The sequence below is a fragment of the Vanessa atalanta genome, chromosome 12 (assembly GCF_905147765.1).
Source record: "Vanessa atalanta chromosome 12, ilVanAtal1.2, whole genome shotgun sequence".
NCBI classification, from domain to species: domain Eukaryota; kingdom Metazoa; phylum Arthropoda; class Insecta; order Lepidoptera; family Nymphalidae; genus Vanessa; species Vanessa atalanta.
Genome location: NC_061882.1, coordinates 922,489 through 948,412, shown reverse-complemented (window position 1 = coordinate 948,412; position 25,924 = coordinate 922,489). Strand labels below are relative to the sequence as shown.

The following is a 25,924-nucleotide window of genomic DNA, read 5'->3' as shown; positions in this document are numbered from 1 at the left end:
ATGTCACCTCGTCACCATCGTCAATCTGTCAATCGTATGGATTGATTGTATATAATCATTCTTTATGTTAAAAATATAGCAGTCAAGTATTTCTTTTGTGCTTATTAAACAATATAATTGTATAAAGTGGCGTAATTCAAAATAAGAAATGTCGAAGTTCGAGGATAATCCATTTAGTGATCCTGCCATAGACAATCCCTTTGCGGTGAGTGGGTTGATAAAAATGAAAATTTGATCAATGTTATATCTTGTTTTGATACAATATTATACGATTATTTATATCAGGATCCATCGGTGCAGCAAGTGGCTAGAAGTACAAACAATGCCACTCAGGGTCTGGACGACTACAATCCCTTTGACGGACAACAAAATGCAAATCAGGCTACGGTAAACTGTATATTAGTCATTAAATGTATATTAGTGGGTTGATAATACCAACGAATTAATAGATAGTCTTCAAAAATGTAATCGACCGGTTTGAGAAATTAATTTATAATAGATTTTATGTATCTTTAATATTACTCTGTTTTGGCCCAATTGATTATAATATAGAGTATTCTATTATTGTAACTAGTATATTAATTATAATGATAATATTTAACAGTTTAATAACTTTGAGTGCATTATGGCTTTGCATGATACATATTTCTTAAAATATTTATAATTGTTTAAATTTATTTCTGTTGTTGAACATAAATCACTACCTAGTTAGATCCTCAGTCCAGTTAACTCAGTTTCTAATATTTATAGCCCTCCCAGCCAACACAACCCGCGATAATGCAGGCAGTCTCTCCACCCATCGGCGGCCAGTATACGAGATCAAATCAACCACAACAGAGTCAAAACCCACCACAAAACTTCACTACAGCTGACTTTCAAGTAAGTTGTTGAACTTTTTACACACAAAGACACAAGAGTTTATTATAATTGTAATTAATATCAGCAATTAGTAATTTAAAACCACTTTAAAAGTATATAAAAGCACTTTGCACTATTGTTTAAACTAGGTACCAACAGTAATTGAATATATTTTAATAAATTGTTAAATTTAATAAATGTTAATGATAGATAAATATTAATGATTGAAATTAATTAATTACATCATTATATAATATACAGACATAAAATAAAATAGTTATTAGTTATAAATTAATTAGATATGAAAAATTATAGTTATGCATGCTATTAATACACTTTTGCTTTTCCAAACTCGCACTGAAGGAGCTAAAGGTAACATTTATCACTATTAGTCATAGTTGATGAATTGCTTGATAAGAGTATTATTTAGAACTTCCTTCAGTTTCTTATCTATAGCAATAGTCTGTTTGTGTTTGTTAACATTTCTAAAACAAAAACAAACAATAGAGCACTGTAATAAATAATATATACACAGTTTATATTTGTTTGGTTGTGTACCACCCTCTCATCAGAGATTTATTGCCTTTCAATACTTAGTATTGTTATGTTTTAGTTGGAAGGGTTAGTGAGTCTAGTCGAAATACAGGCTCAAGAGACATAACATCTTAGTTCACAAAGTTGGTGCCGTCACTTAGCAAAAGGAGGCACGTTAGCTCGTCTGTCTTCCTATTTTAAATAGTATATTTGTTATACTCATTGAAAAGTATTTTTTTTTTAAATTGAAAGGTAAATATTTGATTAGTAAATTATTCAGCGACCTTATATGTTAACACTATCTTGTTATTTTAGAAATATGTCACAAGAACTGGCAGTGTTACCATCATGTTTGTCTTAGATTATCATTTTAATGTATTAGTCACTTGCATGAAACAAAATCAACTGAAGGTCCAACTCTGCCCCTTTTTACCTCATTACGACAAAACCACTTATGATTATTCTTAATGAAATTTGACAGAATATTACCTTTTTGAATAACATATATATAATGTAATTTATTCGAAATATTTAAAGGTGGATGGAGTCGCATGGAATAGGTAGTTTATATTAATTAACTTTGTGTGTGGGAATCACTTCCCTTTTAAGCCCATGAACAGCATCCTATGTGTTTATTTAAAGAGCTCAGTAGTAGTTTTATCGTTCAACTTGGAAGTATATGTGATTGTTTTTATAACAATAGTGTTTAAATTATGATACCGAATGAAATTGAACTACAGAAACGGCAAGAGGAATTAGAACGCAAAGCTGAAGAGTTAGCCAGGCGTGAAGCTGAACTCAGAGCAGGTTCGGCTGGTAGAAGAAATAATTGGCCACCTCTACCCGCCTTCTGCCCCATTCAGCCATGTTTCTATCAGGACATAAATGTGGACATCCCGTTGGAGTTCCAAAGGATTGTTCGACATTTGTATCACCTTTGGATGTGTAAGTTTGTTTATATGAATAATATATTTCCTATGTAATTTGTGTTAACAGTTTTTATATAGATGTTCAAACATTAGTGAAAAATGTGAATGCAGTCTGTTAAAAGACATGACTGTTTCCTTAGATTATGATGATTAAAGAATTTAAATATAAAGGTGTAAATACTGATTAATCTAAATTATTTTATATATAACCTATGAATGCTAATATAATATTAATTTATTCAAGTGGCTCTTACAACTTTTGAGTCATTCTACAATATTAAATATTATGTAAACCTACCACAAATTTTGTACCAAAATTAACACTACTTACTATGACTGTTATATATGATCAGGTTAATTAAAAGCTCAGCTTTACTTAGTAATATGTGGGTAAAATCTTGTTAGTGAATTTTAAACTGTATGTCCCAAACCTGGTCAAACACCTCCCCTGCCTTTGGGGAGAAGGCATGGAACTTATTCTGCTACATAGCTTCAATGAATTAAAAGAAAAATGATTGGTGAATATACACTTATATATACACAGATTCAAATCAGTGGGTTTCATTAAAAGTAAACTAATCACTGTTTGTTATGTTTCACTTGAATTAATGAAGAGATGAATTATAAATACAATTTAAGCACATGGAAATTCAGCGCCCAGGTTTGAATCAGCAATCTTTGATTAAGATTCATATGTTCCAAAACCATCTCGGCATATTTAAGACTACTATGCTAATTAGAAATGAATATCGTCTTGTTTCAGTCCACGCTCTGGTTTTGGCGTTGAATATAATCGGTGGGCTGTCGCTACTGTTCGCCGGCCAAGGCTTCACAGTCTTCGGCCTGTCCATACTGTACTTCGTGCTGCTGACTCCGTTCAGTTTCATCTGCTGGTACAGACCGATCTACAAGGCGTTTAGAAGCGACTCCTCGTTCAACTTCATGGTCTTCTTCTTCATATTCCTCTTCCAAATTATTATAACACTGGTGCAGTCTATTGGATTCAGCGGTGGAGGCTCTTGGTGAGTAATTTTTTTTTTAAATACATCAAATAATTAATGAGTTTAATAGGACATACAAAAAGGAGGAGGTTCGTATATTTCTATATGTATTTGCAATGTATACTTTTTTTTTCAAAGCTTTTTGTTTCGACATGGTACCATTCATAAAGATCTGATGGTGAGTTTCTAATACTCACATCAGAACTGGATTGCTCCTATATGGCTATTGAAGTCTTCTTTTATCCATAAGCTTGTGCTTAAGTGGAGGAGTAAATATGAATACTAGAATTTAATTGTCCAATTATACACGATCTCTAAAAAATTAATATAAATCAAAGATCACCTTCAATTACTCTACTCATTTATGACGTTGGCTTAACCCGCTTGTGACAAGAAGGGGAAGGGGGATTGCAGGTATTTTGTACAGTTTACTACTACAGATTATAATCTATCTCTGTGAAAAATTTTACTAAAATCCGCTTAGCCATTCAGGCATAATTGATAAACAAACATTCATCCATCCAAAGTTTCGAATTTATAATATTAGTGAGATGAATTATATTGAAAACATGAAACAATTTGATTTGCAGTGGACTGATTACGAGCATCGCTGTGTTTAGAGAGAATATCGGCGTTGGGATCGTGACTCTGATTGTCACCATTGGCTTCATCACGGCCGTCGTAGCTGACGTCATGCTCATCACGAAGGTAGCTATACAAATTAATATTATGGGGCCTATTTTGTTTGCCTCTATTATCCCCAATAATTTACTCTGACAGGTGACTGGCAACTTTGTTAGTCTAGAAGATACATTCATTAAAGAGTTTACATATCAAATCAAAATATCCTTTATTAGCAGGCTTTTATAAGCAGTTTTCAATCTCCATTTTACAGAATGATTGATGAATGATTTAAATAAAAAGATACCACTTGCTCGGGATATAGAATCTACCCAATAGAACGACCAAGAAATCCATTGCACAACTGGAATTATTCCTACTTACCTAATAAACCCAAGGGAGTTTCTTTTGCGCAATGAAAACAGATTATATATGCAAAGCCTGAACTAATGAAATTAGAAAAAAAATAAAAAAAAGAATAATTAAATATTTGTAAATTACTTTAAATTATATTTGAAACCAGCCTTATACGGTTATATTTTATATCAAATCCCCCCCCCCCCCCAGGTGCACCGCATCTACCGCTCGACGGGCGCGTCGCTGGCGAAGGCGCAAGCCGAGTTCACGACGGAGATCCTGCGCAACCAGCACGTGCAGACCGCCGCCTCCAGCGCCGCCGCCGCCGCCGTCAACGCGCAGATCGCCTCCGCCAACCGATACTAACGCCGGCCGACGGTCTAGTGCTCCCACACCTACACCACCCCTACCCCACACCGAACACTTCCTGAAATTGACATGCTAATCGCAATATTTAGTTGACACGGCTAAAGAGTGAATATTACCTGTGAGCAGACACTGTGAGAAAAATCAACCACATCAGACGCTAACAGCACTGTTAGCGTCTGATGCCATAAATTATGAGGCCAAGATTTCAAGCCCCTTGTATTTATTTACACAATAATATAATCTATTTCTGTTTGTCGGTAGAAAATTTGATGACTACCACCAAAAGTGTCTGCACAAAACTATACTCTTACTATACTCTTACTCTATGGTTCTTTAATCTTACCTGCCACTTAACTCTATAATTCACATAAAATACATTAGCACAATGAACTCAAGTTTATAATAATAAAATATTTAAAGTAAAATAGAACTATGGGACACTTATTAATTTAAAATAATTTAACCAATAGTTATTGTCACTTACTATCTTTGTCTCGCTCACTCACATGAGTAACGGTATCCGCTGTTCAGCCAATAGTTGCTTGCGTCACCATGAAAAATCAGTATACATTAAATTAAGAAGATAAGCGCATTATATTTTATAGTGATTTATTAAATTCTATAGCAAAACTATTTTGTATTTCAGGTATAAAACAGTGACAATTATTAATCAGCGTCACCTGTGTGGAGGATACATAATAATAACGTAATCGACATTATGAAAAGCGCTTTTTAGTATATCATAATATTCAAAAAATATTTATAACAAGTTTTCATTTATAAAAATTTTCTTCAATGCTGAGATTTTAAATTATTAAATATTATAAAGTCTTCATTAAACAATTAAATTGCTTGTTCTATTTAAATTGTTATGATTATTTTTTTAAAATTATTCGTTATCTGTGCATCTTATTTGAAAATACTTTTATGAAATTATTATTTATTATGTGTTAAGTGTTTAGAGAAAAGTGCTAACAAATGTAAATCTATGTTTGTTTATAAATAAAAAAAAACAGCAATAAAAATTATCTTTTACAAATTTTATATTTTCATGTATAATCAACAGCCGCATATTTAATATTGTTAATTTATTTTAGGTATATTACGAGCGCATTTTATAAATACGGCCACAAAGTCGAATGGCTGTGCAACTTATTGATTTACTAATTATGTTTTATTTATAATCGTTCATTTATAATGTAGTACTCTGTTTAATGTTCTAATGGAATAATCCGTACAGGCATCACCCTTATTGTAGCTAAGTATTTTTTAATCATTTTCGTTCTTAATTTAAATATCGTTAGTATTAGCTGCAAAATGTCGTAACTTATATTTATAATTATGTTTCATAACGCCTTCCTTATAAAGCTTCTGTAGGAAAACGCATTATCCAAAAAAAAAATATTCGAATTTTGTGCATGGCAATAACTTAAATTATATGAATGATAGAAGTTTTGATCTTCCTTATTTTATAATGAATGCTCATATTAAATTTTTCAGAATTCATACTAACCATGTAGATGTTAGTACATAATAACCTAAAAACGATGAAAATTACAATAAACTTAGGCAGAAAAATCCCGTTTATATTATATCTATAAGCGAAGTTGACAACTTTTCGCAACTTCTAATATAAGTATCGTCCCCTCGGTTCGTACAGTATTAGATGTTAATGCGGTCTCCTACAGCGGCTCGATTACATCATAATATAGTTTAGTTTATTCTAGTTTTAACCACATGAGCTTACAGACGCCTTACATTTCGTATATATTGTATTCATAGCACCGCTGCACCCTGTTACTAAAATAATAATAATCTAGAGAAATAAATTGCTATAACCATAGATAGGGACAATATGTCAATACTGAAAAATATAGTAATTACACTATTAGTTTAACATATTATTATTTCAATTGTCTAAGCTCTCAATAAATTTGGTAATTTCCATAAGGTTTAAATTTTTTTTTTTGAATACTATTCACAGATTAATAGTGAAAATAAATATTTTACATTCCATTTTCCATGGGCGAGTGTAAATATTTTAATAGCCCTTCGAAATTTAAATGTTTTTAATCGTATTCGATTTTCAAATGTAGCATGTGTTAAATGTGAATTTATTAAAAATATATAAGAATTGTAATCGGTCCGTTTACTTAATTTTTGATGTTTCATGTGTGATTCCCTCTTGCCCCGTGTTACGATATTAGATGCACAAGACTTCGATTTTAGCGTTTATATCTATGTATAAAATAGTATAAGATAATAAATTAACCAAACTAGTCACATGACTAATGTTAAGATACGATTTTTTATCTTGACAGTTTTGGGAAACGAGCATGATAACAGCTCGAATCAATTATCTATAGCACTATCTATCTATCTATCTATTGTATCCTTTGAACGGATACAGCTATATAGGTATCTATGTATCTGGGCCTAGTATAATGTAAATTATTGAGACCGTCCTTACCCAGATAACGGTAAGCGAAGGCATAGAATTAAATAAATGTTTAACTGTTTTGTAACGATTAAGTCATGTTATAAACTTATGATTAATATTAAATATAGTTTCAGAACTGCTGTTTTATTTATTTAAAGCAGGTTTGTATTGTGGGGCGGGTGTTGCCATGTTCTTTAATTCAAAATATACTTTCTACTAGCACATTTAAATCAATATTACAGAAAATTGAATTTATATTAATTAACCTGATCGGTAATTATATAAATATATACTTGGTAGTTTATATATCCTGCATAAAAATCAACAAACACTAACTTCACGCTTGTTATATATATTATTTTATGTATGATCTTAGAATGAATAATATAACTTGTTTTTTAAATATATAGATGAACGCCTTAAACATATTACTTTAAAAAAAAACTTCTAATAATTATTTATTACAATATTTCGTCATTAATGTGTCGTTATAAGAGGTATATTTTGGAATCACAATAACAAAAAAAGTATAAAAATGTCTTAATTAGGTATATTTTATAGGTAAAATTTACAATTTTATTAATTCATGTGGTAAATTCTGCATTTACGAGTGTTTTTTTTTATTTTTATCATGAAATAATTACAGACCTTTCCCTTACCTTTAAATTTATAAAGTGACTTCATTGAAATATATAAAGTTAGTTTTATGTAAATTAATTTATTCATCTGTCTCATTGGTCTAGTATCTGAAGATGGGGTTCGAATCCCAGCTCGGGTCAGTAAAAAACTTTATTAAAAAAAATCTCTTGGATTTATATCATCTAAAACAATAAAGATGGCAGTGATACTCTCCTTTTTTATGACATAAGTAGGCGCACTGGCTAATGCTAGATGCACTAGATGACAAATGGTCACCACTGCCCAATGCCGACGTAAAAAATATTAATCATTCCTTACAACTAAGATGTTATGTCCCTTGTACATGTAGTTACGCCTTTCAAACCAAAACACGACAAAACTAACGATTGCTAATTGGATTGGAGTAGAATATGAGCGGGTGGTATCTACTCAGACAGGTTTGTGCAAAGCCCTACCACAAAGTAAAGCACCAGTCCTGGGTGTTTATATTAATCAGGTTCAGTTATTTTAGTTACATAAATTATAATGAATTAAAAAATATGAAATTGCCATTTTCGAAAACAAATAAGCCACATGTAATAGCACAAATAAAAAAACAAAGTAAAAAGTATTGATCTAACTCAGCAATTTTATTTCTTAAACACTTTAACCATAATTAACACGAAGCTTAACTATATTATCTTAGTAACATTCAAATATTAAATTTGAATAACACCAAATATTCAAAATAGAGACAGATTTTCAGATTCCACATACATACATTTACTTTATGTAAAAAAAACTTCAAATTTACTCTTATTATAATTATACAGACTTAAATTATATTTTTTTTGTTCCATTATTGTCGAATTAGTTAAGATCGTTTTATAGGTCGACTCATATGGAAACATGTCACAAACACATCTACAACGTACACGTCGATAAGCCGGTGAGAATGTTCAGTCCGTGCCGGTGCGAGTGACGTAGTACAAGTGCGGGCACTAGGTCTGCGGCTGCGAGGCGTGCGCGTGCGCGCCGAGGCGGGCGGGGTCCTGGCTCGGGTAGTGCAGCGCGGGCGGCGGCGGAGCGCCCCAAGCGCCCCAGCCGCCCGCGTAGTGCAGGTTGAAGAAGTCGTTAGGCCGGCTGGGCGGCGGTGGCATCTGCGGATAATGAGTATGTTGTTAAAATAAGGTGTTATAAACTTATTCTACTCACTCACTTAGTTTACTGACCTCACACTTGACTATTTTGACTCAGAAAGTACGTAATGGTGGGTTAAGTTTTAAATTTAAATTTGATCATAGTTTTTTAGTTATCATACCTGTGGTGGGAACGGATGTAGGAAAGCAGGTGGTGGCGGCAGAGTCCCCGGTAAACCAGGAACAGGTTCTAGCGGTGGTGGCGGTTCAGTCTTCTCATTGGTACCTTGCCGGCCTGTGTTGATAATGAATTTTTACTGTTACTACATAAATTCTTAGATTGATTTATTTATATATTTATGTCATTTATATTTAAAATGCATACCTTGTGATTTACCCCACTTTATTGTAAGTCTCTTTCCAGCTATAACTAGTCTGTTGAAAGTTTTCTCTGCAGCATGTTCAGCTGCACTGCGGGTTGTGTATTGCACAAATGCACACTGAGCTCTTGGCACTAATGTGAGGGATCTGGATAAAGTCAATATAATGATATTAAGTGCCTTTAATATAATAATAATACATTATAAACCACTAACTACTTGACATATGAGATTAATAACATATTCAAGAATAAAATCATTGATGTACCAACATTTTAAATGTTAGTATCATGAATTTTTTTAGTTAAATATTAATTCCAAGTTATTAAGACAAACATAATTGTGTATTGAAAATTATTCAATATTATCACAACAGTCAAACATTGAAAAACCTTTGTCTTTTATTTAGTAATCCTTATAATTACTATTTTAAAAACATAGTATTTTAGATATAATAATATTTACCTTATCTCCCCATATTGGTAAAAATGTCCTCTTAACTCTTCCTCAACAATATTCTCTGGGAGGTTACCAATGTACAATGTGGTGACTGTTCTGTCCTCAGGGGGAGGAAGAGCTGGCATAGCAGCCGCTCTACGCATCAACTTCTCAGCAACAGGATCATTAACACCATAGTATCTGTGAAAAAATATTAATAAAACAAAAATGTATTAGCTGTTTAGTGAAATTTTAATTATAAATCTGTGGCTCGGTGCTAAGAGTTTCAATATTAAGAACCCTACTGTAGAGAAAGTAAAAATTTTTAACAAGATAATTAATAGATGAGCGTTGTTCATATGACTTTTTGCCTAATGCTGATAGCGTTTGTAATGTAAAGTTTATGCCATTTTAGCACAATTAGATTAACTATTTAATAAATGTTTTGGCAAATGCCAAATATGGCTTACATTTTACTTTGGCTCTTATTGAACTAGGCCACAGAAACATAATTACAGAAGACAAATCAATAAATTATACCTGTCCTTGATGTTTTGGTCAGCCAATGGGTCATCAGGATCTGTAGGTTTCTCGTGTCTATATGGACACTCTTCACCTCTTCGGCACTCGCCTTTTACCCAAAATGAACATACATGAGGCCTATTTCTTTTATAGTAAGGTGCAGTCCTCGCTAATCGTAATAGAAGGTCTGAGGCACCCTTTGATTTCAATGCTGAATTGCTAGGCTGAGTTGGATCAAACTTAGACATTTGGCTATCTAAATTCTGGATGTAATATTCTTTATTAACCTCATTACGGGGTAAATCATCCTGTACTTTAAGGGCAGCATCTCGGACTTGAATTGGCAAACCATATTCAAGATCTAGGAGACAGGTCTGACAAACATTCTTCAATTTGGAGCATGTTTGACAAATCTCGGTTTTCTTGAAACGCATTCTCGCTCCGGGACACCAACGGAACACAGTGAATGGACGAATACAAATTTTACATTCTTTACCATATTTTTCTTTTGTCTGTGAACGAAAAACATAAATATTAGTTATTTTATTATAACGTGTATGGTATTCGGTTAAATTATTTTAATTTTTTGTCATATTATGTTAAAATATAACTTACCATTCGAATGTAGGGGTTATCACCAAGACATGTTTGACATAAAATCGGGAAATCCTACAAAAAATTTTAGAATTAGTATCTATTCATTGAAAATGTTTTATGATTAAAAAAGTCCTTTAATATTCGAAATGTTAACTTACAGCATCTTCCCAATTTTGACGATTGTATGTGTTTGTTGATTTTGACATAGCCATGTTCGATAGTAGTTATTACTGAGAATTGAGAGTCAATATAACACTAACAAAGTAAGAAGTAAAATATTTTACGGAATCGAATGATTTAACAAAATAAATATTATCTTAACGAAGTATGTATTTCACAGTCGTTGAAATATGTATAATCTTTGGCAAGAACTTAACACAAATACATCGTATTATAAAATTATAAGAAGGTACGTACTGCGTCACAACTCACACTTCACAGGTGACGCAACTCAACCAAAACTCATAAATTACCACAGATTCTTTAAAGATAAAAATTACCCTCTATTATACTTTATACTATGATTATATAAAAAAGTAATTTTTGGCGAACTGTATCATTTCTTCCTGAACTTTAGTAATAATCGTTGAATGTGAGTTTATTAGTGATTATTTTTATAATTTCTTTTAACCAAACGATAAATCAACTTAGACGTAACAAATCTTATAAAGAAACAAATTAAAATCCAAAAAATGAGATCACTATTAATTGTAATCAATTTTAATATAATCAACATCTAATTACTTTTCAAACTCTATTCGTTTTTCAACTCAAAAATTTCAGTTAAGAGTAAACAACAACCGAGTCAAATTATTATAAGATAATTGTTATACAATCATTCTGTTTTATAAATCTCCAATATAAGAATTGATAACATTAAGTGCTTAAATATTATATATATATATATATATACAAATATGAATTATAAATAGTTACTGTATAAATCTTGACCGCGTGGAATGGTGGCAAAAATGGTAGCAGCAAATCTAAATCTCTTAATTCCTATTTCCTCTAGTATTTGACAATCTGGCTCATTGGTTGGTAACACTGTCCTAGCGTGTAAAATACAATACGCTTTTTACGTTCTGAGAAAAATATTAATTTGTCTGTTTTTCAAAAAATAGTACACACATTTTGTGATACATGCTCTTTGCCTATTCCGAGAGTAAAGGAAATAAAAAAAACTAAAGTTAATATCAATGATCAATTGTCACTGTCAATGTCAAATTGTTAAGAATAATTGAATTGAGGGCTTGCGGCTATTTTTGATTTAGAATTAATGTTATAATTATAAGGATACAAATTGTAGAATTCACACGAAACTAATCCGCTACTATGTCTATAACGACGCTGGTAAATAATTATATATAATATAAGTCATTATAATATCGTAACTTACTATTGTTTACCACGTTCTATGTTTTCTTTCAGTATTATTTACAGTTAAAAAAGGAAAATGCTCACGATGATGCCATATGGTGCTGTTGTTGGAGCCAAATTTGTCATGAAAAAACGAAAGAAGTTACTGAAAATCCAGAAAATGTTGAAAACTCACAGTAAGCTTTATTATAATAATCATAAACTCCTTCCTTTTTCCTTCTTTCAGACCTTGTTTTATTATCTCTCCATCTATCATTCAATATTGTACTAGGTGTTATTATAGCTATAATACGCTTATAAAAAAGAATTAATATATATTTTAATCTTAGTATTCTTACTATACATTAAGAAAATTCATATATTATAATTTGAGTCGAATGAATCGCGTCTAATAAGAAACTAGTTTTTTCAGTTAGTTAAGTTACTTTAATTATGAAATTTAACATAGATCTCAAGATATAGAGATCATAGTAATAAAAACAAACAACATACCAGTGAACTTTTTAACTTTGTTTTAACTGTTGCAATTTTTATCAGAGATTCAAACCATTCCCAAGAGCCACCGGATAACTACATCATCACTGGGGGTCTTGATGACATTATCAAGATATGGCAACTAGATAATGGAAAATTAGAAGTTAAACATCAACTAGAAGGCCATTCCCTTGGCTTAATATCTGTTGTTGTAAGTCCTGATGGAAAAAGTAAGAAATATTCTATGATACAGTAACAAATTTTAAAATTAGATTTTACCATAATTCAGTAATTATTGATGAACATTGATCATCACCACCCATACACATTGCCAAATAGCAAAATCAACTTCCCTTACATAGTAAATGCACCATCAATATTGGGAACTAAGATGGCTGTACCTTGTACCTATAATTATACTTGCTGGATCACCCTTAAAACTGAAACACAACAATACTAGGTATTGCTGTTTGGCAATAAAATATGTGGTGGCTGTGTGGTATATACATACACGGCTTGCAAAAATCACAACCACCAACCCAATACATTAACCTCTTTCAATTATTCCAGCTCTAGCTAGTAGTTCTCAAGACTCATCCCTAATTCTGTGGGACATTGCATCTGGAGAAAAGTTAAAGACAATGGAGACAGGGACAATGGATGTATGGACACTGGACTTCTCTCCAGATGGTAAACACGTAATCTCAGGCAGTAATGCTGGAAAAGTGTTAATATTTGGAGTTGAGAGCGGCAAACATGAGCAGACATTAGACACAAGAGGAAAGTTTACACTAAGTGTGGCATATGTAAGTTTCTATGTCAGAAATTTGTTAATACATACATATATGGATAGATTAACATTTTCTATATTTATAAATTAAAGCTGAATTAACCTATGTGTATATTCATAGATAACAAAATAAAAATGGTAAAGGAAATTGCCTTCACTATATTACACTTTTTGTAAAATTTCGACAGAACTCAAAATTTTAGAAGAATAATGGCTCAATTCCAAATGGTTAAATTAAAAACAATTTTTATGTTAATAAATGAAAATATGCTTACTATGTATTCTACAAATACATAGATTTTATATTTAATACAATAATTCTGGTTTTAATTTTGTTTTATGATTGTATTTACACTAAAACTAAACCATCAATTACCAAAAGTTATTGATTGTGATTTCAGTATTTCATTAAGAGTGTGATATGATGCTTGCTCATTTATTCCATTTTATTGAGCTTAGAGCAGTGTGTTAACTACATATGAAGTTACCAGTCCCATTGCTGGAAAAAATCTCCTGTCCAGTCAAAAATAAGGTTTGAATTTGTAATATTATAATTATAATTTATTTTTATAGAGTCCAGATGGTAAATATATTGCAAGTGGTGCATTAGATGGTATTATCAATATATTTGATGTAGCACAGGGTAAGCTTGTGCATACTCTTGAAGGACATGCTATGCCAATTAGAAGCTTATGTTTCTCTCCTGACTCTCAGTTATTGTTGACTGCCTCGGATGATGGACACATGAAGCTCTATGATGTGTAAGATATTTTTTACTTAATTACAATTTTCAACCATAAAAGTAGAAGATAATAACAGTCAGTTACTTGGTGGTAGGGTTTTGTGCAAGCCCGTCTGGGTAGGTACCACCCACTCATCAGATATTCTACCGCCAAATAACAGTATACTGTATTGTTGTATGCCTTTAGTGCCTTTGTCTATGGGCGGTGGTGACCACTTACCATCAGGTGGCCCATATGCTCATCCGCAAACCAATACCATAAAAAAAAAAGTCCTTAGATTAAAATATTTCATGTGATTTGCTAGAAGATATGCTATGTTATCCACTACAAACTCTTGATTAATATATTTTAACACTAATCTTGAATTAGTTACACCTCACTTTATCATTACTTTCAAAGTTCTGATAACAGCTTTGCTTACATATAAAATTCCAATTTTTCATAAAACCATAATGAAAATCAAAGATTAATCAAGATCAATGATTTTGCCTCAATTTTAAGTCAAAGTAGTTTATTTACTCTTTCTGTTTAATTACTTTATAGTTTTAAAAGACTTTAGTTACTTTTAATTAATTTTTTAATATTTATACTTTTGACTTCTTGTGTTGTTGTGAATACATCTTTTCAACAAATAATCTTTACAAAACGTCATAAAATCACCTGTCATCATCACCATCACCGTCAGAAAATATACCATAAACAATATCTTTATAATAAGACCTTCATATATAACTTTGCACTTGGCTGAAAAAATAAATTAATGTATTATTTTTGTTTAATTTTTTAGTGTTCATGCAAATTTAGCTGGCACATTATCTGGGCATGCTTCATGGGTGCTATCAGTTGCATTTTCACCAGATGGTAAGAGATTTGTATCTGGAAGCTCTGATAGAACAGTCAGAGTTTGGGACTTGGATAGTATGCAATGCCAACATGTTTTTAAAGAACATACTGATCAGGTGCATAATATTTCATTCACGTTTATTATAATATTATTAATATTAATACAATTATTAATAATTATTCTGTTGCAGGTTTGGGGCGTGAAATTTAATGCAGAAAGTAATAAAATTATATCAATATCTGAAGATAAAAGTTTGAATATTTATGACTGCCCATTATAATAGCTATCTTATAATAAAAACTATATTAAAAATTTGATTTTTTTTTTCCATAACTATACCAATACCATTGTCAATTGTATAATTATGACAGTAATATGTTCAAATATGGTATTTTAAATATGAAACTGTTATTATTTGCTTTTCTAAAATATGACATCGTCATATTGTTATCACATGATCATAATATTTTATAAAACTGAGTGTAAAAAATAAAATAAAAGTTAATATTCACAATTTTGTACCCACGCGAGACACTCTAATTGTAAAAGTTAGATATATGGAGTTTACATTTAAACTCATGTTCTACAGTATTAAATTGTACTTTACATTTTAATAATATATAAATTTAATACTGTTTCGAGCTTTAAGATTTTGAAAAAGTTTTTTGCTTTTTGTTTATAAAAAAAATAATGCTGAGAACAATGATTATTTTCCCTGTGCTATCGTGGACATATCCTTATCTGTGCCCTGTCAAAATCAGCTGTGGATGTTTAGCTCTTCGGCTGTCACTGTCAAAACTATAGAATTTCTGGAATTAAACACTTGTTTACCTTTTTAATTTTTTAGTTCACCGGTTAAATAAAGTATTATATCAATCTTATATTGTTACTTCTACAAGGCAATAATGCCAGCTGCAGCTGCTGTAAGTAAAAATAACCAGTGTAAAGAATATAGTCTTCCATATGCTTATTAATAAATATTTTTTCACTTTTAGTATTCACTTTTAAACAAAAAAGAAAATGCCCACGATGATCCCATTTATTGCTGTTTCGTCACGAGTATTAAGACGAAGGACGATACCAAGTACGTAATAAGTTCATTAATAATAATTATTATGGATATATTTATATATTATTTATGAAATATCTTACTATAAATTTCTGTATTTACATTTATAAAAATATTGTCCCGAGTTTAACTGTCTTCAGTGGATTGTGTGGATGAAGGAAAATGTTGAGTTGTATATGTGGTGATGAGAATGGATATAATACTAATAACCATCAAAGTGAATTTCCTTTAAAAAAATTATAAACAAATATTTTTTCACTATAAATATGTTTTGAATGATATATTATTAAAAGTTTGAATGTGGATCCTTCAAGAAGAAAAGGGAAGAGAAGAGAGTGAGACTGTGAGGGATGACACATTCATGAAGCTACATCTAGCTAGTTAGAGTGATGAACGAAAGAAAAAAAAAAATATTTTAACTTATTTGGAATTTACATGCCAATTTCCCGAAATAATTTCATAAATCTGGGGCAAGTGATGAATTAATAACTATTTTAAATAAGTTACTTTGTTTTATTATAAATATACTAGTAAAAGACACATATATTAAATAAGATTTGTATTATGAATTTCATATCATTCAATGCAATATGTATAATTTTATAGAAATGCCTCAGAAGAATACTTAGTCACAGGAGGGCTCGATAGTCTTGTGAAAGTGTGGAGCTACAAAAATAACAGGCTAGATATTCTTCACACCTTAGAGGGCCACTGTATGGCTGTTGTCTCTGTTGCTGTCAGTCCAGATGGCCATAGTAAGTTGCTATGTTACCCAAAATTCACTTTGGACATATACAATATTTTTGAAAGCTATTATCTTGACCAAAAGTTTAAATCATAAAGCCAAACTTCATTTTTATTCAAAGTTGATTGAATAGCTTTACTTTATAAAATAATTATGAAAACTAATTTAGTACTGTATGTATATTTTATTATTAGTAATAGCATCAGCGTCATTAGATTCAACATTAATGATCTGGGAATTGACAAGCGGTAACAAGATCAATGAAATAAAAACAAATGCAACGGATGTTTGGAATGTGTCATTTTCACCGGATGGTACACATGTTGTGTCTGGCAGTCAAAGCGGCAAGCTTGTTGTATACAATATAGTCACTAACACTGTAGAAAGAGTGTTGGATTCGAGAGGGAAATTCGCATTGACTGTGGCTTGGGTAAGAATGGGAAGAACTTGACTAAATCAAAATATTTTAATCTGCTTATTGTAAATTGTATGATAATACGAAAAAATATGTTTGAGTCACTTATTATTATGATATGCAGCTTTTTTATAGTCACAATAATTGCTACTTACCTTGCTGTCATTTTATCAACTGTATTTTTTATTTAGTGTATATAGCCTAACTTTGTTGTCCATTTGTGTGTCTGTCTTCGCCCTCAATAAATACCTTGAGCACTAAACAAAAAAATACAGGTATTTGAAAATGAAACCAAATCTTACCGTCCACTTAACATTTTACCTTTTGCTCATAAAGAAATATAAAAAAAAAAGTAAAATTCGTTAATATCTATTAGCCATCTCGGTACAAATAGCTACTGAGTTTCTTGCCGATTCTCCTCGGTAGAATCTACATTCCGAATCGGTGGTTGTAAAAACCTACTTCAATAAAGTACCTAGACTTTTAGTAAAATATGACAATTTGTATATCTTCGTAATTTAATTGTTGTTATTATCCATTTATATGTTTAATTGTATATTATAGAGTATTGATGGTAAAAGTGTAGCGTGTGGTTCCGTGGATGGAACCGTGTATGTTTTCGACGTGTCTCAAGGAAAGCTTTCGCACACATTTAATGCACACACACAGACCGTCAGAAGCGTAGACTTTTCGCCCAATTCCAAGCTATTGGTCACTGGCTCCAATGACGGACTTGTCAAAGTTTTTGATGTGTGAGTATAATATAATATATCTGTAAAAAGATCGATGTTTTTTAAGCGCTTCACTCAATAATCATATGTGCCATAAAATGGCGTGTTTCAGAGGTTTTTAGGCTAGTGTAGGACTTTATTAAATCACGTGGGTAAATAAATAATAATTTGTGTGTTTAATTCCGGGTGAGCCGAATAGCTTTATAAAGAACTACTAATACAAGACATTCGATATAAAATCATTTTCTTAATATATTTTTTTTACAAACAAAGTAAAATACACAATGTTATGTTTATTTATAATAATAAATAAATAATAAGTAACTTTATTCACCAAGAAGAAACAAAAACAAAATTAAGGTACAAAACCATAAAAAAAGTTAACAATATGAGATTTGATGATTTGGTGAAAAGGTCGTAGTCTCAGCTAGGCTGCTTTTCAGTCTACGCCTTGTACATATGCTGCCAACACAAACGTTACAGTAATTGCAGTAAAAGGTAAACGAAAACATAATTACCAAATAATAAAAGTGAATACAATTTACACGCCCAATAGGCTAAACCATGGATATTACGTCCACAATGTTTTAAGCCCCTGAGCGGTAGTGTTTTATAGGCATTAAAAAATAATAATTAAACAATCTGAACACAAGCCTCACTTCATATAAGTAAGTATACACAATAATTACTTCAGAAGCGGCTAAAGTAAATTACCGTATTCTATGAACGGAAGATGTATAGCCTGAATGTCATTCAAGTTAAAAGGCTAGGCTGTTAATTAAAAGGCTAATAAGTAATAATTAAATAAGCAAATAGTAATTGTTAAATTAATTTATATTTATATCTCAACTTAATAAAATAATGTTTTTTTCTGTCGCAGTGCGAATGAAAACCATCAAAGCAGTTTGAAACTCAATTCGTGGGTTTTGAGCGTTTGTTTCTCCGGCGACGGCTCGCGGGTCGCCGTCGCGACGGCCGACGGTTGCGTGACCGTCGCCCTGCTGAAGGAACTGAAAGTGTTGAAGACGTTTCAGGAACACAACGAAACAGTTAGTTTTATTTTTAAATTATTACTCACTAAATTGTGTAAAAAAATTTTTAGAAAGTTTTTTAAGAAAGTTCTTTACTATATAAGATTTTAAATTAACATGGTCATTTTTATTACTATCAGTATTTAAAAACGTTACCATGTTTTTTATTTTTTTTTATTTGGTGGAATTCGATATTTCGACATTATCTACGAATGTCTTGTTCACGAGACTCTTAAGTTCTTTACTAGGCCTATAACCACCCATCAGATCATATATTCACCAGTACTTAGTTCAACCCTGTTCTGACAAGCCAGTGTTACTAGGTAAGTTAGGCATTAGCTATATATAGTATTGTTAACATTTCTTACAATTCCAATGTCTTGGCGGTGGTTACCTAGCACCGTCTTATCCTTCTGGATAACGCAGGGGTACGAAAGGCCCAGGTGCCGCGCCTCGCCGATATTTTTGGGGGGAGGGGGGGCTGGTAGATCACCAGAACCATTGCCCATTTGTTCTTTTACCAATATAAAAAGAAAATAGCACATTTAATACATAAAACTGACATTACAAGGCTATTTACCTTAGTAAATATTAATACATATTTATTAATTATGTACATATAGGTACTATATTATATTATATATTTCGTTTTAATTATTTTAAATAACCTTCTGGTCTTGTTCCAGGTATGCGATCTCAAGTTTAATGCAAGCAGTAATAAATTATTTTCAGTGTCGAAAGACAAGTCGATAAATATTTATGAATGTCCAATTCCAACCAAGTGTGATAAAAAGTAATATATTTATAATAAATGTTTTTATAATAAAAATACGACTTAATAAAACATTTATAATCTGTGAGAACTTAATTGTTAATTATTTTGTAATAAAAATCCTTTAAGTGATTATTTTATTTTTATTGACTCAGTATTGCACTAAAATAAATTCCCAAAATGTTAAAGTTGTTCATCGATATATAATTTATAGTCGATTTTTGTTTTATTGTAAAGTATTACTTGTTTTAGAATGGGATTTGTCATAGTTAATGCTATATATTCGTATATATTCTGTGCTGCGCGACTGCGTTTTTAAATGTACCTTTTAAAATAACTAAAATGTATATATTTATTTGTAATTCTCATAACGATGCTCTTTCGTTATACACACACTCGCATACACGCACGCACTCCTTGGGCTAAAGCCTCCTCTCCCTTTTTGAGGAGAAGGCTTGGAGCCTACACCACCATTCCGGTTGGTTGACTCATCCGCCACAATCCACATGAATATCAATAAAAAAAAGTTTTAATCGTCATCAAAATAACTGTCATATTAATATAAAAAATACATATTCCACATACTTTGTTACATTAAAAATATTAAAAAAAAAACATTAATAGCGAAGCCTAAATGAAAAGTAAAGCTCATTAAAATAATTATATTCTTATTATATAGAAAAGCGTTGTATACGTATTCGTTGTTTTCCATAGATAACATACATAAAATTGTTTAATAGTTGACTACAATTTGAGAGAAGAGTAAATAGTAAGTAAATCTTGACTATTTTGTTTTGAATAAAATATTTCTTAATTTTTTTTCTTTTCGATATTTTTCTTTCAAAATTTGACTGTACAATATTTTTTCCCAAGCAAAGACTCAACTAAGTTCATCCTTGTGAACCCGCTCTTACTGTAACCAAAGACTATACAAACATTACGTTATAACTATAAAACATAACAAATACATGTTTAAAAAAAACAGATCACCACAGATTAATAATTAAGAAATACCATTGTTATGTACCGTCTAGTGACTAAAAAATATATTTAAACCAAAGGTTCTACTAATGTTATCAAAATATCGTTACAAAGTATTTTATGTGGGTATATTTATTTATGCAGAATCTATTTTAAATTAATTGTAACAATTACCAATGTCACTTATGAGATCTTACGACCACTGAAAACCAGAGTTGAGTTTTATCCTCAAAATCAGGCTGAGTGGGTGACAAATATACTATGCATATTGCATTGCAATAATAGACCATAAAAAAATTGGTATAAATTTACTTTTTGTTGTTTTTAATTGTTTGTTTTTATTTTTAGGCCATGGTTCATTAAAAAATATATTTAATTAAATAAAAAAAATATTAATTTATACTTATAAATAAATCATCTGAGACTTTACTGTATATAACATTATGTATAATTCTACTATTTAAAATATCATGCTAATTATAAAAAGGCTGTAGGCTCAAATAGTTATATTATAAACGGACTGTGTTGCAGATTACGGTGTAGGGAGTATTGATTTCGTGTGTACAAAGCGAGAAAACCGCCCTCGCTAAGCCGTAGGGTTTCTTGATTAATTTTTAGCGGTAAGAGGATTTCATCTATAATAGATGTTATTCGTTCGTAATCTAAAGATAGTGTGGGAACAGATTCATATAAAAGGTAAAATAGAATGTTGCCATTTTATAGTTCAGAAAACTGTAATTAATATTTTAAAGAACTCTTATAAGAGGCGACTTCTTTAAATATTACTAATTTTTTTTTTATAATATTATGCGGTCACTATTGTCAATAGATATTGTCGCAATAAGATTCTTTAACCATAAAAAAATATATACTACATCGCTAATGAGCCACCAACCATGGGAACTAAGATGTTACGTACAATTTGAGTGTAGTTACACTGGCTCAGTCATCATTTAAACCGGAATATAGCGAGTCGCTATGTTCTGGTTTAAATGATTATTATTTTAAATGGCTATTAGCGACATTAAGTATTGCTGGTTGGCGGTAAAATATGTATATGATAAAGCTATCATTAATAGGCTAATCTTCTGTTATAGAGTAGGCTTTGTGCATATTCCACCACGCTTACCGCTATGGGTATATATATCTAAATGTGATATAATACAGGTTCGCCGAAATATTCCTGTACCGTTGAACATTAGATGGATCTTAACAAATAAGGAATGCTCATGATAACGCTGAGCTTGCTCGGGTTTGTATTTTCGATGATTGAAATGATTACATATTGACTTACGGTCGTGTCCTTTCACCGCATAAATTTTAGGTTACTACAGAGCCTTAATTACGTGTCCATTGGGTTATATTCATAAATAGTTTTATTGTTCAGACTCCCGTCATTGTAGCAAAATATAATACATAGTTAATAAATAAAATCATACACTTTTAAATAAAAACTTTCATCAAAAACGACTAAATAATAATTTACAGTTTATTTTATACTAGCGACCCGACCCGTCTTCGCACGGGTGCAATGCTGATTCTAAATATACTACAGAATGTCCTACAACGTTCAATTACACAAACCGCTACGTCCCTGCTTTTTATATTTATAATATCTTCGAAAATAATCATTTAAATGCACAATTTATTGAATGTACTTAATTGGATAAGGATTAATGCTGTATTGCTTAAAATCGCTTCAACAATTAGCCATTATTTCTCGTAAAAAGTAAGGATAAAAAATGGTCGTCGTGGGCTATCACTTCAGAAACCTCTAAAATTATCAGTGTTCCTCTACTACATTGTCTATGTATTATATATATAAACCTTCCTCTTGAATCAACCTATCTATTAAAAAACATCAATCAAAGAAGATCTAAGCATACATAGGGACAGACAGCGGTAAGCGACTTTGTTTTATACTATGTAATGAAATTGGTACTATTTATATTATATTTATAATACAGGGCTTGTAGTTACTCTATAATTATATTTTGATTTGCTATCGATATAAATTAGATATTAAATATTATACGTAATATTCACGCAATTGATCTATTTTAAGCAACCTTGCCGACGGCAATACAAGCTGTAAATAATTGAGAAATACTATCGGTTGATTTTTATAATTTCTTCGTCACTTACGAAGCGGTGACCTTGTATTAATTCAATACTTTAACACGATGATTTAAAATTGCTTTACGAGAATATTCGACTAAATAATATTATGATTTATAATTCAGATAATTTACATTAGGTTTATTAAAAAACATAATATTCACGCTCGTCACGACTTCTTAACACGTCGTTTTAATTTAAAGTGAGTGTTTTTTTAACGTCTCTTTGTAGTAGTGCTGTTGGCTCCGCTGGCCTTTAAAGCGTCACCGGGCGTTCCGGAGTGAAATTGCGGATTGATATTTATATGACAGTATTGTATAATAAAAACTGCTACAAAACGCGCTGCTTTTTCTTCATTCTATATATAGTATGTGTGTGTATAAGGTCTAGCATTTTATTCATTCAGGCATTACAAAGAAGTATCTTCATTTATAAGAAGGGTACAGATAAGTAATAATAACAGTGTATAAGTATATTAAAAGGTAGGTATTATTGTAAATTTAAAGAAAACAGATATTGAATTCCTTGTTTTGAAGGTATGTTTTTATTTTTTTTAATTTATAGCACTAAAGTAAAAATTAAGTGAATCGCTTGACAAATACAGAAAAAAAATAATGTTTTTTGAAACTGTGCATTGTTGTCGTTGAGCTGTTTAGTCTTTGCCTATTTATATAAAAATATCAGAGTGAATAGTTCGCTTGTGGTCGCAACATATGATACCAAGCAAGCATTCAGTTTTATCAAATGGAACATACAAATATAATGGAGGCATTTATCGAAAATATTTACATCGGTAGCAAGTGAATCGGTATCGGCTTAATTTGTGGGGAATTATGCGGCGAAGCCCGCCGGGAAATCAACTTTACATTCAATTTGCCGCCGCGGCACAGATAAAAACCAATCTCTTCATTTTTACCTGCCGTCATGAGGAGTGTGCGCGGTCCGCGTGGGGCATTGATTTCGATTTATTTTAAAATTGTATGCTTAAGAAGATTACTTCGATATAATTTTATATTATTTTTAAATGATATTTAAATTTATAGTCGGATTATTAATCTTTTTACGAGAAAAATATTTAATTCTTGTTTAGTTAAATTTCATTCAATATTTTACCAAATTAATAATGGTAACTTTTAATTTCAGTCATAGTAAAAATATACTTATGTGATTATTATTTCCGCTTGTTTAGAGTAATTCTAAGATCTGTACTCGACCATTGTTGAATTAATTTGTCATAAAGGTAGGTTAGGGTAATATATCAGTGAACCTCGACTAGCGATAGCTTATCGGTGTTAGTTGACAAGCTGTATTGTCCAAGTCGGCCAAGCGGAGGTATCGTTGTCGTAATCACGGCCGCCGGCAGCTCGATTCAATGAGATGAAATCACTATGCGGCTCTATGAATAATTCAGGTGCGGTCCACCCGCGCCCAGCCTCCCCATATGACTCCCCACGGTGAGCTGGTCGCTGACAAAGTTGACGTCATATGTATTATATGTATGACGGATTGTAGTTCATGTATATTTATCTGATTAATTAATTTAAAACTGTTTTAAAGATTCCTAATACGTTGCGGAACGAAAAAGAAATAAGCACAAATCTAATATTTGAGATGGTATAGATTGTAAATACGTTACATCGATTAACATAACATCGATTAATATGAAGAAAAACAACAGAGTAAATCTTAAACAAACAATTTATTTGTAACTATTCATATCACATCAATAAATAATTTATCATTAACGAGGATCGGTTTATTTTAATGGTGGTAGGAGATGACGGGGGAGGAGAAACTGACTTGGGTAAGAGGTGCGGCGTAGGCAACCTTAGCGACTGGAGCGGCGTAGGAAAGGGGAGAAGAGTAGGCTACCTTGGCTACGGGAGCAGCGTGATAGGCTACAGGGGCAGAGTAAGCTACCTTAGCTACGGGAGCAGCATGGTAGGCAACGGGAGCAGCATGGTAAGCAACGGGAGCAGAGTAGGCAACCTTGGCGACGGGAGCGGCGTACGCGATCTTGGCTGGAGCAGGAGCGGCAATGGGTTGTCCTTCATAACGCACGTTGGCGTTGAATCCGTGCTCCTTGTCAGCGGTGTACTCTACGATGCGGTGCACACCATCGGGCTGCACCAGAGAGTAAGAGCCGTGCACGGCGTCTCCGGCGCGGGACTCTTGCTGCTGTTTCACGTCACCACTGTGCTCATCGTGCACGGAGTACTGGAATTCGTAGTGTGCGGGTGCTTCCTGTTCGGCGTAGGCAATTTTGGCAACGGGGACCAAAGGTACGGCTGAGGCAGCTACGGCCAGAGCGAGGACGATGACGAACTGAAAGAATATTTTATTTTAAACTAGTGTAAGGTTGTCTGATCTATAAATGTAATCTACATTTATTCGATCCCGATGATAACTGTTAATTTAAAAAAAAAATAGTTTTTTTACTTACCTTAGCGACCATTGTTACTGTTGTGATTGTTCAAGTTTGAATGTGTCTCTCGGTGACCAGCTCATGTTTTTATACCATTTAACCATGGTGACATACCAGTAGCCCCAGGCTATAGAGCATACATTAATTAATAAGATACAATTGCAGGCGAGGTCAAGGTCAAACTTTTAAGCGCAATTTACGAGAGTAGCTCAACTTGTGTTCCTACATGAGTGCCTTGGTCGGCTTGCATATGACGTAGTGTGACACAATTGATCCAAAAAAAACCTGCTGCATACTTCATTTTGGCACCAGCGGTTTTAAAATAACACACAAAACGAAATACTTTTAGCAACTGAATCTCAGTCAAAAATATTTTTTGTGTTATAAAGTAAAATTTACGTAAACATTTTAGAAATAAAATTCTTTATACGGATTTGAATAAATATAAAATAAAACGTCTAGTTTTCTTATTATTGATTTGTAACGTTTACTGTAGTGTCCGAAATATCGGTATGTCATTAAAGGTATTTTAAACATATTTTAGTTACGTATAGGCCGGTCAGCCCATCGCCAGGGCGATTAAACCGCAGCGATTTTACGTGA

The 25,924-nt window shown here is 31.8% G+C and overlaps 5 protein-coding genes across 7 annotated transcripts; 3 read left to right on the top strand and 2 right to left on the bottom strand.

The window, feature by feature from the left end:
* The first annotated feature begins 7 nt into the window (after window positions 1-7).
* LOC125067626 (secretory carrier-associated membrane protein 1) lies at window positions 8-5,389 on the top strand. 2 transcript variants are annotated; one of them, XM_047676317.1, is made up of 9 exons: window positions 8-205; window positions 286-387; window positions 751-879; window positions 1,222-1,230; window positions 2,133-2,337; window positions 3,085-3,343; window positions 3,913-4,030; window positions 4,511-4,678; window positions 5,316-5,389. In XM_047676317.1, the coding sequence occupies exons 1-8, from the start codon at window positions 149-151 to the stop codon at window positions 4,664-4,666; spliced, it is 1,035 nt and encodes a 344-aa protein (XP_047532273.1). In that variant the 5' UTR covers window positions 8-148; the 3' UTR covers window positions 4,667-4,678; window positions 5,316-5,389. The 2 variants fall into 2 exon arrangements, with proteins under 2 accessions (XP_047532273.1, XP_047532274.1); XM_047676318.1 differs by lacking the exon at window positions 1,222-1,230.
* Window positions 5,390-8,356: 2,967 nt separating this feature from the next.
* On the bottom strand, window positions 8,357-11,245 carry LOC125067625 (pre-mRNA-splicing factor RBM22). The gene is made up of 7 exons (XM_047676315.1): window positions 10,962-11,245; window positions 10,822-10,875; window positions 10,225-10,718; window positions 9,712-9,885; window positions 9,252-9,394; window positions 9,049-9,161; window positions 8,357-8,887 (listed from the first exon to the last, which is right to left on the bottom strand). Exons 1-7 carry the CDS (start codon window positions 11,013-11,015, stop codon window positions 8,729-8,731), a joined length of 1,191 nt encoding a protein of 396 aa, XP_047532271.1. The 5' UTR covers window positions 11,016-11,245; the 3' UTR covers window positions 8,357-8,728.
* Window positions 11,246-12,024: 779 nt separating this feature from the next.
* On the top strand, window positions 12,025-15,351 carry LOC125067714 (WD repeat-containing protein 61-like). The gene is made up of 7 exons (XM_047676440.1): window positions 12,025-12,156; window positions 12,235-12,359; window positions 12,721-12,887; window positions 13,228-13,463; window positions 14,021-14,208; window positions 14,978-15,149; window positions 15,225-15,351. Exons 1-7 carry the CDS (start codon window positions 12,139-12,141, stop codon window positions 15,312-15,314), a joined length of 996 nt encoding a protein of 331 aa, XP_047532396.1. The 5' UTR covers window positions 12,025-12,138; the 3' UTR covers window positions 15,315-15,351.
* Window positions 15,352-15,826: 475 nt separating this feature from the next.
* LOC125067745 (WD repeat-containing protein 61-like) lies at window positions 15,827-19,930 on the top strand. Its single transcript, XM_047676482.1, has 7 exons — window positions 15,827-15,957; window positions 16,030-16,118; window positions 16,710-16,858; window positions 17,043-17,278; window positions 17,828-18,015; window positions 18,875-19,043; window positions 19,712-19,930. The coding sequence occupies exons 1-7, from the start codon at window positions 15,940-15,942 to the stop codon at window positions 19,820-19,822; spliced, it is 960 nt and encodes a 319-aa protein (XP_047532438.1). The 5' UTR covers window positions 15,827-15,939; the 3' UTR covers window positions 19,823-19,930.
* A 4,646-nt stretch (window positions 19,931-24,576) lies between these two features.
* LOC125067608 (cuticle protein 8-like) lies at window positions 24,577-25,383 on the bottom strand. 2 transcript variants are annotated; one of them, XM_047676276.1, is made up of 3 exons: window positions 25,340-25,383; window positions 24,838-25,221; window positions 24,577-24,789 (listed from the first exon to the last, which is right to left on the bottom strand). In XM_047676276.1, exons 1-3 carry the CDS (start codon window positions 25,349-25,351, stop codon window positions 24,658-24,660), a joined length of 528 nt encoding a protein of 175 aa, XP_047532232.1. In that variant the 5' UTR covers window positions 25,352-25,383; the 3' UTR covers window positions 24,577-24,657. The 2 variants fall into 2 exon arrangements, with proteins under 2 accessions (XP_047532232.1, XP_047532231.1); XM_047676275.1 differs by having other exon boundaries at window positions 24,577-25,221.
* Window positions 25,384-25,924: the final 541 nt, after the last annotated feature.